The sequence below is a fragment of the Dermatophagoides farinae genome, chromosome 4, assembly GCF_024713945.1.
Source record: "Dermatophagoides farinae isolate YC_2012a chromosome 4, ASM2471394v1, whole genome shotgun sequence".
NCBI classification, from domain to species: Eukaryota; Metazoa; Arthropoda; class Arachnida; order Sarcoptiformes; family Pyroglyphidae; genus Dermatophagoides; species Dermatophagoides farinae.
The window spans coordinates 6,789,245-6,803,747 of record NC_134680.1 but is presented as its reverse complement, the minus strand read 5'-3'; the positions used below and the strand labels follow the sequence as shown (position 1 = coordinate 6,803,747).

Below are 14,503 nucleotides of genomic sequence, written 5' to 3'. Positions count from 1 at the left end.
TTGACTACGAGATTTGAATACTAAAGACATTTTTTTCGTGATATTTTTGATCATTGTCAGTTATTGTCATTTTGGTATCTGATTTTTTTCATGATTATTAATGATGTTTTTTTTTGTATTTCCAGGTGATTATTCATTAGAAATATCACCAGTAACATTGGAAGATGATGCTGTATTTCAATGTCAAGTTGGTGCTATTGAAGGTGGTGTATCAGGAATACGTTCACGTTCAGCACGTTTCACTGTACAAGTGCCTCCAGAATCTCCGGTTATTATTGTGACACATGCTCATTCACATGCACAGGTTTATAAATCATCATCATCATCAACAACAAATGATGAACAGGTCGATTCTTCAATGTTTACCGTATCATCTACATCATTCGAATCATCATCAGATGATCAATCAATTAATAATAATCAAAAGTCAACGATGAATGATAATGATCATAATCTACGTACAACAGCCGGTATGACTATTGAATTAACATGTGAAGCACACGGAGGTCGTCCACCAGCTGAGGTAAGTGCTTTGTTTGTCGCAAACACTTTTTTTCATTTCATAAACCAAAACTTTTGAGAATTGAACTCGAACTGAATGGATAGAAAAATCCAAATTCAATTTGCCAATCGATTCTGGCATTTTTTTCGATTAGTTTTTTTTCTGACAACGACAAATATTTTGGAACCAGAAAAAACTTTTTTTTGTCGTTGCACCATGATCACAATCTTGTCATACAGCAACGATGCCGAGAACAACACATCATCTTAAATATCTTAAATTCAATTAATTTTCTTCTGTCTCTTTCTCTAGTTATTCGACGTTTTCTTTGTTGTCGTTGTCGTTGTTTATATGGATTAACAACATTTTTTGTTGTTGATTTTTTTGTCTTACATCATCATGTCTTATTCGCAACAGAAAAAAACTCAGCCCGAAGATAACAACGAAGAAGAAATGAAAAAAAGTTTGATCCAAAGAAAAAAAACGAAATGTGTGTGTGTGTGTGAGTTCAAAGTTTGATATTTGTCGTCTTCGTCGTTATTTTTGCGTGTGTTATGTCTGGTTGGGAGTGTGTCTCGTCCGGTATTTATAGTGGATCAAATTAATTCTTCAGGCATTATTTTTTGTTCTATCGACAAAAAAAAGTTTATCCAAAACGGCTTACAGAAAAAAGTTTTCGTCTTGGAATCCAATGATGATCATCATCATCATTACGATTATGAAATGACACGATTGGATCACGAAACAAATATCGATATATCGGAATTTGACAATCGATCCTTTAATTCTTCTCTGTAAAATTAAATTTTTTCTCGAGATAACAAACGAAAAATTCCAACAAATTAAATTCTGTAAACGAAGATGAAAACTAAAATGAATGTGAAATGTTGTCAGTACAAAGATGAGGAAAAGTGCAGAGAAAAAATTAATTGGTTCCGGTTTCAGGATTTTTAGCCTGTGAATGGATTTCTCTTACTCCTTCTTTTTGATTCGTTTCTGATTCATTTCGAGATTTTTCGTTGTTTTCTGTTTTGAAATGTTGTACATGGTGTCAGTGTCAGAATTGCTTTCAAAGTAATTAGCTCTCATTGATTCTAACTGTGGCTGTTTGGTTGATTTTTCGTTTTATTCGTCTACAAGGAATTGAAGAGTAAAGTTAGTCAACTGTATCATGACAAGTCTACAATAAGAAACTTTCTGAGGAAAACATTGAACAAATAAATATTTCCAGAATTTTTTTTTCGTTCTTCTGAGAAAATTCATATGTCAAAAAGCCCCAATACAATTCTACAGTCTGACTAAAAATTGAAAAGCTAATTAAAATTTTCATCCCCTCCAGTGTGTGTGTGTGTGTGTGTGTGTTTGTTCGTTTCGTACAAATTCTAATTTTATTCTCAATTTTTTTTTCAACAAAAAAAATTCTTTTGATCAGCGAATTTGATAATTAGTTTTTTTTCTGGGTATTCTCCATTTTTTAAACTTTGAAAAAAAGAATTAGATCCAATTCATGAACATCAGTCGTTGATGATGATGATTTCCATAGAATATATCATTATCATAATGTTTCAAAGGATGGTGATTACCATAGATAGAATGGCAAAAACAACAAAATGACCCAAGAATAAATATGTGACCAATTCGATTTAGATCGAAATAGCCGTATCATCATCATCATCATCATTGTTTTACTAGCTATGTGTGTAAGTTGTTCCAATTGGAATATTATTGAAACAATTCTTGCGAAGAAAAAAAAACAGAAGTTCCAAATACTTTTTTCATTTTCTTTTAAATCTCGTGTGTCTCATTATAGCTGATGGTAACCAACTTTGAAAAAAAAACGATGAAAGGATTGTGTTTTGTTCCACTTTTTATGATTATTACTGTTGTTTTGTTTTGTACTTCGTTCCGCTTATCGTAATATTGGTTTCATTTCATTTCATTTCGTTTTCTATTGACGATAATAATGATGATGATGATCATTTTACTTTTACTTTTAATCTAAAATCGACTATTGTTTCACGCTATTGTTGAAAATCGAATCGAAATCGATTGCTATATTTATCTTGATGTAATTTTTCAAATCCTCGTTTGTTTGTTTGTTTCTAGCTATCATTATATCATTACAATCCTCATCATCATCATCGTCATTATTGTAATTCTAATCTAAAAATTTTACTTTTGTGTATATTTATCGTACACATATGGAAATAAGAACAACTCTCATTTCATTTCATTTGGGCAAAATTCTAATCAAAAGTTTTACAATATTGTCAATTTCCATCATTTATTTTTCATTCCACTGATGATTAACTTTTCATTTCCACTTTTATTTTACAGCTTACCTGGATGGATAGCAACGGAAATCCAATAACAAATGGTGTATCATATTCCACAACAAAATTACCGGATGGAAAACGTTGGAATGCTGCATTGAAATGGACAGTGGTGGCAAGTCGTTCATTAGATGGACAACGTGTTACATGTCGTTCGGAAAATGCTGCATTGAAATCACCACGTTATGCTCATATTCAACTGGAAGTACGTTATCCACCAGAAGTTGAATTACGTATTGCATCACTTGATGATGATAATGATGGTGGTGGTGGCCTTGTACGTGAAGGTGATGATCTTACATTAGAATGTCTGGCAATCGGTAATCCATCATTGATGACATTCAAATGGAGTCGTGATGGTGTTCCATTGAATAGTGATGGTGATATTACTGGCGCTGGGGGTGGCGGCAGTGGTGTTGCTTCCTCAGCAGCTACTGCAAGTGGTGATGGTACACCACGTTTAATATTTCGTCGTATTGGTCGTGAATTTCATGGTACGAATATTGCTTGTGAAGTAGCGAATAGTGTTGGTACAACACGTGTAAGAATAGAAATAAAAGTAGCATTCAAACCACGATTTTCGAAATTGCCGGAACCAGTAATTGGTTTAGCTAAAAATGAACACGTACGTCTGAATTGTAATATTGACAGTTATCCACCAGCACGAATATATTGGTATCGTTTCATGCCCAAATTATCATCAATTGATGATCATTATTTTGACGATAATAATTGGCAATCAATCAATAATGGTGTCGGCGATAATGAGCAATCGATACAGATTTCTGAAGCCGGTAGATATCGTTGTATGGCAAAAAATAATGCATTCGATGTTGAACTTAAAGCTGAAACATTGGTATTTATTAAAGGTAAACTTTTATTTAATAAATTGGTGAATATTTTCATTTCCGATTTTTTTTTTGAATCTATTTTCTCACTCAGGTGCACCATTAATAAGAAGTCCATCCATTCAATATGGTATTGAAAATGAACCAGTAAGATTACAATGTATTGTTGAAGCGGTACCACCACCAACAAAAATTACCTGGTTCAAATTGCAGCCATATCAACAGGTATGTTGTGTTTTATGCGAAAAAAAATAATTTCTATTCACAAATCTCATGTGTCTGTGTTAGATAAAATGATAAAAGTAAAGGATAGAAAAAGAGGCTATTCCAATGAATAATGACAGGAATTTGTTTTATGAATAAATGGAATATGAAAAAAAAATGATTCCAGAAACAAGAAATATAGAGATTTCATTTGAAATATACTAAACAGGAAAAAAATGAGATTCGTGACCAATGCAATGCAAGCCAAGTGCAATAACAATAAATATATGAACAAGAAAGAACGGAAATGATCCACCGAAAAAACGCCCATTTAAAGCAAAGCAAAATACAAATGATATATGAATGGTGTCAATCAAAGGTAATTGAACTTTTCATGATTCATTCATTCGAAACGATGATGATGATGATTATTGTCATCATCATAACTCACGAATTTCGTTTTTTATTGAATGAATGACACCTACCACGCTATAGGAGCCACGCAAACCTCACCCAAAAAAAAACAAAACGATTGTGAATATGATTATGACCCAGATTTACCAAAAAAAACATCATTTTTCTTTTGATTTTGAATTTTTTTGATTTCCTATTGATGGGATCATGATGATGCACGAACGAATAATGATAAGATGCATTTTGTTCCAAAGATTATGATTTTGAGAAAAAAAAATACTTTTATCTTTTTTTGATTGACATTTTGATTGAATTTTCGTTTTTTCTTTCAATAATATTCTTCTAGCTACTTGGTGTCGATAATAATGAAGGTTATGAAATACTGGAAGAAGAAGATCCTGATGATTATTCAATGTTTCAATCATCACCATCATATCTTACATCATCATCGTCATCATTGGCTATGATACAATCATCACAGACAATCAACGGTGGTGGTGGTGGTAATGACAATGGAAATATCATTGAAAATGGTAATGAACAATTACCATTTACATCATTGGCATTATTACGATCAATCATATATATGCGTCGTGCTAAAGATGTAAGTAGAAATTTTTTTTTCCATCTCTTGAAAATTTCCTCGTTTTCTTGGAAACTTTCCTTAACTTTATTTTTTAATAACATGAAAAATCATTTGAATCAAATTAGACCAATTATGATGATGAGCTCAAAGAAAATGTTCTTTTTCTTTTTTTTGGAAAAATTTTTATGGAGTAGTAGTAATCAATGAATTTAATAATAATAATGATGAGCTTATCCGTATTTCAGAAAGAAGAATGTTCATCGGAAAAAAATAAAATCAAAATCTCATATAATGATGATGATCATGATTATAATCTGCATCATAATGATGATGACATTTGATGCAAAATGATGATAATTTCTTTCTAGAATTATTCTATAGTTGGAATTATGTAGTTGGATTCTGTTTTTTTTCACTACTGTTTCAAACAAATAAAATAATGATATCGACCGAATCGATTATTATCATTATGATAATCATCATTGATTTTCTTATGAACTAGAATTTTTATTCATCCATTCATTCATTTGATTCGATCCTAGAATCTGATTAGTGTGTGTGTGTGTCTAAGAAATATGGCTTTCAAAAAACAACTATCATCACATTTGATTATGATGAAACCAGATGATGATGATGATTTTGATTTCATTTATTGATCCGTATTATTTCTTTATTTTGCCCTAGTTTTTTTTTCTTTGATTGTTGTCAATTTAGTGTGGAAAAAACTACAGAAATTTACTTTCAAGCAAGATCGTTTTTTCTCTGTCGAAAAAAAAGAATAATTGATCCAATTTCATATCCACGAGTTTTGGATATATACCCTTTAATGAGATTGAATATTTGAATTTCGTTTTTTTCGAGAAGAAAGAATTCCAATTGATGATAACACAGAAACAGAAAAAAATCATCAATTTGGAAAATTTTTTTAAATCCAAAATTGAACTTAAAAAAACAACAACAAAAACAGCTGACTATTATCATTATGTTGATGATGAGAAACTTTCTCTCTGTTTTTGTGTGTGTGTGTGTGTTTAATCATTCGTATTTTTAGAACCGAAAAAAAATCAGATCATTTCATTTGATCATCATTGTAATGTAATGCATCTCATTTGAATTTGAAATTCAAAGCAATTCTCTCTATCTCGATTGTTTGTTTGTTGTAATGATTTTATTGCCACCAATTTTCTCTCCATGATTCTGTCATTGATGATGATGATGTCCATTTGGGAGCCATAAAAAAACATGCTGAATTTTCTATAAAAAAAAGAAAAAACAAAAAGAAATTGGTCATTCTTGTTAATTGAACCATTGAAAATAGACCACATATGGTTGTCATTTGTTATCATATTCAAAAATCAACAACAACAACAACAAAATCTCAAATTGTTTAATTGTGTGATGAATTGTGAAATGTGAATTGTGCACATCCAATCTTAAATTATAGTTTTTCAATTTTTTTTGCTTCTTCTGATCAAAATGATTGACACATTTGCTGTTGTTTTCGTGTATGTGTTCTATATACTTATCTAATCACTTGAAAACACACACAAACACAAGAATTTCAATTTTATTGATTGCTAGTTAGCAACATACAAAAAATGAAATTTCAAGACAATTTAATTAGCTGTCGGTCAATGTACTTATACTATGGCTGGATCCTGAAACCTTCAAAAAAAAAATTGAATACCTGATGATTATATAGAACTGCAAAAAATAGATTTATCTGCAGTGAAAAATCTAAATTTTAAATTATAGAATAACTAGTTTTTTTTCACTCTCATTTTCTTGAGCATTATCAATCGGGAATTTAATATTTTAATTTTTTTCACTTTATTCTATAATTCCATATTGTAAAATATGAATGATGATGATGATGTAACGTGTGTCCTTTATAAATGCGAATTCATTTGTGCAACTGTACAATTCTTCCTGGGATAGTTTGCACAATTTTTTTTATTCTTTAAAATTAAATTGCAAAGCCATATTTATTATCGTTTATGTTTCAATGATTTTCGCCTTTTGTGTGCATGTGTGTGAAAAATATTGTCTTGTTTCACACAAGAGGGTTCTTTTTCTCGGATTTTGGCCAACCAACATTTTTTTAGATTGAATGGATTTTTTTTTCATTTTTTCCATTCCCTACATTTTATTTCTACAAAAATCGCGCGCTCGAATCCCAATGTGATTCTAAATGTAAATCTTAAGCTTTTATATTTTTTCTTCATGTATGTGTGTGTGTGCCGTAATTAATTGGCCTTTTATTTTTTATTTTTTTTGGTTGGTTAGTTGGTTTGTAATATTTTTTCGAAAGTTTGTGTTTTCAGAACCAATTCTGTAGATTTATCTCTTTTTTTCTCTTCTGGGCCTCAACGATTCTCTTGATTTTTCTTTGGACTTTCTATATTTTTTTTTTGGGCCCCGGAGTATAGATGCACACACACAAATGTTCCAAAGAAGAAAAAAACTGATTTTGTCGAAAAATCAAATTGCACAAGCATCGAGAATGATTGAGAGACTTTTGAAATACAATACGAATATTAGCCTAGTTTTTTTCATTCTAAATGAATCTTATCTCAGCTATAGCTTCTTAGCATCATAGTAAAATGGACAAATGGGCATGCTACAAACTACTGTAATCGGAATATATTTTTCCTGCAGCCCGTAATAATTTTTCCGATGTGAATTTGAAATCCAGAAAACAAAACAAAATCTATCGATTATACTATATATTTGATATTTTGATTGACAGAGTTTTTTTCTCACTTTTTTTTCTTTTGTTTTTGCAAATCTTTATTCTCGTAAAATTTTATCGATAATTAACACTCAAATAACACTATATACACAGAAACGAGAAAATGATTGACATTTACCAGAAAGAAAGAAATAAATAAAGAGTATTAATTTTTTTCCACAGAAACAAACAAACAAAACAAAAATGAAATGTAATAAGTCATCCAGTAGTAGTCTTATTACTGGAAAAAAAGGATTTTTGTTCCATTGTTAACACATTGTCATAGTTTCTTTTCCCTTTTCTTTCATTTCATGTAATTTGTTTTTAGGAAAAATGAATGTTTTTGTCATTGTGTGTGTGTGTAAATTGATTCTTTTTTTTTGACAACTGTTTGATGTTAACTGATTTTGTTTCATTCTTGGATATATTGTCTCTCTTTTTTTTCAGTTTTCAGAAACTTTTATCCACCATATTGTAAATCTGTTCGTTGCTGAATGCATATACACAGTAGGTCTTTTAATACAATTTATTTATTTGATTAATTCACTTGCCATGTTTTCAAATAAATAAATGTATGTATGTATGTGTTTCTGGAATATTGTTGACCAAATAGAAAAAAAACTGTTACCGATTCTATAGTGCAGAACGAAAATTCTCGTATATACCAGAAAAATGATGATGACAAAGAAAAGAAAAAAAGAAACATTTACTTTTTCCTTTTCTTATTCTTCTTTTCTCTTCTGGATCATTGCAATAGTGAATCAGAAAAAAAATTCCAATTGCTCAATGTAGCAACACAATGTGTCATTGATATGATAATTGACCAAACAACAGCAACAATTCTGTTGAATGAATGAAAACGGAAGTTGGCTCCAGAATATTTTATTCGTATGATGATCGCAAAAGATTCACACACAAACGCACAAAAAAACTAAAAGCACAATTCAGCACGAATAAATGCTACGCTATTCTCGTATTTGTTTTTTTTTTTTTTTTTTGACTATGTTTTCATTTGATTTGGTGTGTGTGTGTGTGATTTACTTCATTTATTTTATTACTTTATAGGTTATGGATAGTAAGTATCAATAGTTTTTTCTTTTGGATTTTTTTTTGTTATTTTAATCTTCTGCGTATGTTTACGTGTGTGTGTGACATGAATTGACAATGATTTTTTCTTTTTTTACTTCCATTTAGTCATCATCATCATCATCATGTATTTGGTGTATAATGATTGTATCGAAAAAAAAACGAAAACGATCACATAAACATTTGATTTTTGCTATCAATGTTCTTTGATCTGTCTGTGTGTGTGTAGATTTTTATTATTTACCAGAGAAAAATAGTGCGACAATAAAGTGTTGATCCAATAAATGCAATAGATTATTGGAAGCACGGATTATTATCGAAATTTTGAAAAATTTTACACATCATTTGTGTGTGTGTGTGTGTGTGTGTGAAAATCATTTATTTCAAGACATGATGTTTGTTTCACCAAAAAAAAAAAACATTTCTATCAATCCATCAATAGATTGATGATGCTATTAATCATTTTATAATTGAAAAATAAAATTGAAATACAACTGTACAGACACACAGTTATTTGTCAGAAGAAACAAACAAACAAGAAAATTGAAAACAATTCAATCGATACTATCGATATCGATACAATCAATGATCATATCAATTCAATTGATTTTTCTACATGTTTTGTCTTCATATGATGATGTTTATTATGTTTCAATTTCAATTTTCTGTCTGTAAATTAAATAATGAATTTTTTTTCATTGTTTCAAGTGTCAAATATTGTGATTTTTTTTGTGAAATCCAATTTCATTTCGGTATTATAAGATAATAACTGTGCCCGAAAGCGATTGTTGTTTTTTAGCCACTGTGTTTTAGGAACATCATTTTTCTTATCGATTACACAACTTTGATATCAGTCTTTTTTTCTTTCGTAAAAAAACTTTTGGGTGAAAAATGATGCTTCTTCATAACAAATAGGTTTGTCCATTTTTCACTCTGAAAAAATCTTATAATTGAAAATTTTTTCTTTTCTCTCCTTCTAAGCTTATAATCAATCTATCTTGGTGCATTCTCTCTCTCTTTCTGTATTTTTTTCAATCATTTCTCGAGATAATAATAATAATTAATATTCAATTCAAGAAGAAAAACAGAATTTGATCGTAATGCATTGAAATACAATGGAATGAGAAAATTGCCCAGGAATGTGATTGAATATCGATAAGTCCAGTCAATGAAATTTTCATTCAAAGTTTGTTTTTTCAGTCTAAAATTGGGATTTTTTGTGCTTTCTATTTCTGATTAATTTTGCTACAGGATTTTCTTTTTTTTTATTTGTTGTTCTTATTATTATTGATCAATTATCGAGATTGATCCTATATATACGCACAAATTGAAATTTGAGTCGTTTTTCTTTTTGCCTTAAACAACAATGTAAAACTCCGAAATAACAATGTAACCAAAACAACCAAAAGAAAAAAAAATTCTCATCATCATCAATATTATGAGATTCATATATTTAATTGAAAATCTTGATGATGATGATTTAGAATTGATCAAATTTTGTCTCTGTGTGTGTGTGTGTGTGTGTGTGTGTGGATGGATTATTCCATTCAAAAAAGGTAAATCTGCCTTATACGCACTCATATAGATGCAACGACCAATTTTTTTTTGGCTATTAGTATAATGATATTTTCGTTTCTTGATTTCATTTACGTTTTCGAGAAAAGATTCCTATTCCAAACAGAATTCTAGTTATCGAACAAAAAAAAATCACTGTATGAGCTCATCCAGGTACTGTGTTAGTGAATGTGTCTACAAGCAATTATCCTCTCTTCATCATCATATTTGATGTTGTTGAATGTTGCTACTTGAATGTATATGTGAAATCGAAATAAACCAGAAACGAAAAATCTTTTTCGATAATAATTAATTATTAGGTTCAAAAAAAGACAGCCAACGAACGAAATAATCATCATCATTGATTTACATCAATATCCTGTCTTTTTACATTTCTTATTGATCTCTCGATTTTCTCTTCAGATTGAATTAGAATTTTTTGATTATATTTCGTATTTTCTATAGTATCATGATTTTTTTGATGCAAGAAAAAAAAACTCGCTGGAAGCTTTATTTTTATATATTCGAAATGTTCATTATCATCATCATCATCATCATCATCATAATTATGATATATATCGATATCATTTGAAAGATTGATCTTTGTTAGCATAATCATCCTCATTATCATTATGAGAATTGTGTGCTTCTCAATTTATAGCCCATAGCATTTAAGCAGTCATTTTTTTCATCAAAATTGACTTTTTTCAAATTAACTAGCTAGCTACTTGATTTCCAACAACAAAAAGAAAAAAACGAAAGAAAAGAAATGAATGAATTTCAACAAAAATTTTTAATATTTTTCTCCATTTTCTTTATAGTCGGATTTTGGCCAATACAATTGCTCAGTATGGAACCAGTATGGATTTCAATCACAAATTATAACATTACAGAAACAAAGTATGTTGTTAATATCACTGTTAATCAAATTTCAATTAATTAAATCAATATTTTTACTCACAGGTAATATATTATCACCATTAGTATTAACATTAAGTGGGATCATTTGTTTTGCAATCATTTTTGTATTGATTACATCATTGCTGATATTTATTTGTATTCGTTCACAACGTTTCCATAATGATGATGATTGTAATAATGATCATCATTCATTAACGTTGGAGAAAAAATTGGATTCACAAACAACAACAACGACAACAAATAATCCTACTATGCAGACAGCAGCAGCAGCAATTGGTCAACATCATCGATCAATTGGATTTGGATCTTCAAGTTTAGATTATTACAATAATCATCATCATCATGGAACGATGGTGATCCAGGCTGAGGATGATTCGAAAATGGTGGAAAAAAATATTTTAATGATGAAAAATACAATTATGAAAATGAATGGGTCGAATCAAATTTTGACTACATTGACTACAAATGGTGCAAATGGAACAGTCGTCACATCACCGCATCATCATCATCATCCAAGTGATCTATTGACCACCGCTACAGCTAATCATCAAAATAGTTTAACAACAAAAAATCATCATGGATTACCACCAATTTATAATAATAATGATTATCATTCTGAATCATCATCACAACAATATTCACCACCGTATTCACAATTGAATAATTTAATTATGGCCAATGCTGGTGGCGCTCAAGTAATATCAACAACGAAAACAACCACCAATCATGGACATTATTTATCTACATCATTAAATGATTATGGTGGTCATCGTAGTAATTTTGTTGATAAAATTGATTCAAGCCATTGTAATGCCAATGGTATACCACCAGCACCAACAACAACAACAACTAATGATAAGGTAACACGTGTGAAATATGAATAAAATAAAAAAATTCTAATTTTGTAATTTTTTCCAGGCAAAAATTTCATTAACAAATTATCATTATCAACAACAACAACAGGAGCTTCAAAATAATAATAATCATCTGTATTCAACTGTTAAAAAGAATCCTGGTCATCCTAATCATCAATCATCAAATCTAGATAGCAATAAAAACATTGCCATATCAAATCATCATGATCTACTATTATTAAACAGCAATAATAATGATAATTGTTATGCAAATACAATTATGAATAATAATAATTCTACTACATCAACAGGGAAGATTGGTGATCAATTTATTAATCCATATGTACGGACATCATCATCTGCTAATATGAATGGATTACCACCATCAACGAAATCATTAACTATGAATAGTCATTATAGTAATGTTGATCAAACATCAACGACAAATGATTATCATCGATCCTTGATCAATAACAATAATATTATGGATCATGATAATGATCGTTTATTAAGTGCTGGTGTATATCATACATCATCATCATCATCGACAACACATAATCGATATAAAACAAATAGTCTCGGTGGTAATAGTAATAGTAGTAGTGGTGTAATTAGTACAGGTGGTAGTTCATCACCTGGTGGCCATTCACCGATTGGTAATATTAATTTATCCAATCATCATCATCATAGCAGCAGTGGTAATAATAATGGAACACATGTATAATGATGATGATGTGTCACCCACACTACTAAATATGTTTTATTTTTTGCTTTTAAAAAACAATTGTTATTTTTGTTGTTATACAAATTTTTGTTTTTATATTTTCGTTCTAAAAATTCTGATAATTTAGAATATCCACGAAGAGCAAATGATTCGTGAACATGTGGCCATAATCAGAGAATATTCAAAAGGATGTCACACCACGCCACCATATGTCATCATCATAGGTCTCACTCATTGTTTCTATTTTGTACATATCAAGTCAAATTTTATTATTTTTACAATCATGTGTCAAATACTTCAGACATTTTTTTTTCATTCATTCACACTCAATGTACATATGTTACCACCGAATACATTTACTCTAAATGAATACGAAACATTATCAATTATTATCTACAATTGTAAATTATTGATTCATTCAAATTAATAAAGATAATTTGAAATTAAACTATAATCATAATGATTCTTATTCTTTTTGAAAATGTTTGACAAGATGAAATTGTCAACAAAAGGTGAAATTGAATCATAGTTCTTTTCTTTAATAACAGATAGCAGCACTTACATGAATTAATTAGTGACGATGTTGATCAAAAGATGACGCCAAGGTTCTTATTGCAAGATTTTCATCGAAATTTCAATATTTCGCACATATAATTGGATTACATTACATTTTCATATTTCTCATATTCATATGATGATGACAATATATGACAGAATTTCGAAATCCTTGAAACACGAAATTTCTTCACATACGATCCATATTGAAAATGACACCTAATACAGGGCATAAAATAAAATAAACAATGAAGCATTAACAAACAAACAATCAAAAAAAATATGTAAACTTTTTCGATAATTCTGGGCAAAATAGAGAAAATGTAAATAAATAAAGAAAAAGTTATTTAATATAAACATAAACATAAACATCACCTATAGGTACAATGATGAATGTTGACATTCAAAAAACGTCAAATTTCATAAAACTTTGGGATTTGAGAAAAAAAAAATTGAAAATAAAGTCGATTCTGTTTCATTTAATGTTGATGTTTCACATAGCAAAACAACTTTTCATTTTAATTTTTTTTCACACATCATCAACTGTCTAGAAATCATCATCAGCATCTTTTTTTCAAGAACAATAAAAACAAAAACAAAAATAAAATTTAAAACACAAAAATGGAAAAAAGCGAATGATAATTTTATGATCACGTTTTATTTTCAATCAAGATCAAAAAGCAATTGATTTCCATTTAACAAAAAGAAAAATACAAAACTTTATTACTCGCCGTCGGCGTCACCACTAGATTGTGACCATTACAATATAAATATTCATCATCACTAAAACATCTAGAACTTTTTATTAATAAAAAACATAACCGTTCACAGATAACATACAACATTATAACAGCGAAAGAAAAACTTTTAGAGCCGAATGCATTTATGCATTTATAAGTGTGTAGGTGTGTATAGAACCTAATTTCCAATGAAAAATGTCAAATAATCCATTTTTCACTCCAAATTCCAACAAAAAAAAAATTCATTAAACTAAAAACATCACAACAGCATCTCAAGCAAATGTGTGATGGATGACAATGAATGGATGCGAGAGCGAGAAAATCTCGAAATTTTGTAACGCGCGAAAAAAAAAACAAATTTCCAACGAAAATTTCTTGGCTAATTTTGTTTACATTTTGTTTGAAAAAAAGTTTTTTGTTCAAATTCTTTTAAATTCAGCCATATTTTTCT

General features: G+C 29.3%; 1 protein-coding gene across 5 annotated transcripts in view; it reads left to right on the top strand.

The window, feature by feature from the left end:
- Positions 1 to 13,205, top strand: part of LOC124489838 (uncharacterized) — an 87,811-nt gene extending 74,606 nt beyond the window's left edge. For all 5 annotated transcript variants that reach the window (XM_075730701.1, XM_075730700.1, XM_075730702.1 and 2 more), the window contains 7 exons: positions 126 to 523; positions 2,840 to 3,704; positions 3,778 to 3,908; positions 4,648 to 4,905; positions 11,080 to 11,158; positions 11,222 to 12,039; positions 12,098 to 13,205. In XM_075730701.1, the coding sequence (XP_075586816.1) occupies positions 126 to 523; positions 2,840 to 3,704; positions 3,778 to 3,908; positions 4,648 to 4,905; positions 11,080 to 11,158; positions 11,222 to 12,039; positions 12,098 to 12,757 (3,209 nt within the window). In that variant the 3' untranslated portion in view covers positions 12,758 to 13,205. The remainder of the gene's footprint in view (positions 1 to 125; positions 524 to 2,839; positions 3,705 to 3,777; positions 3,909 to 4,647; positions 4,906 to 11,079; positions 11,159 to 11,221; positions 12,040 to 12,097) is intronic.
- The last annotated feature ends 1,298 nt before the right edge of the window (positions 13,206 to 14,503 follow it).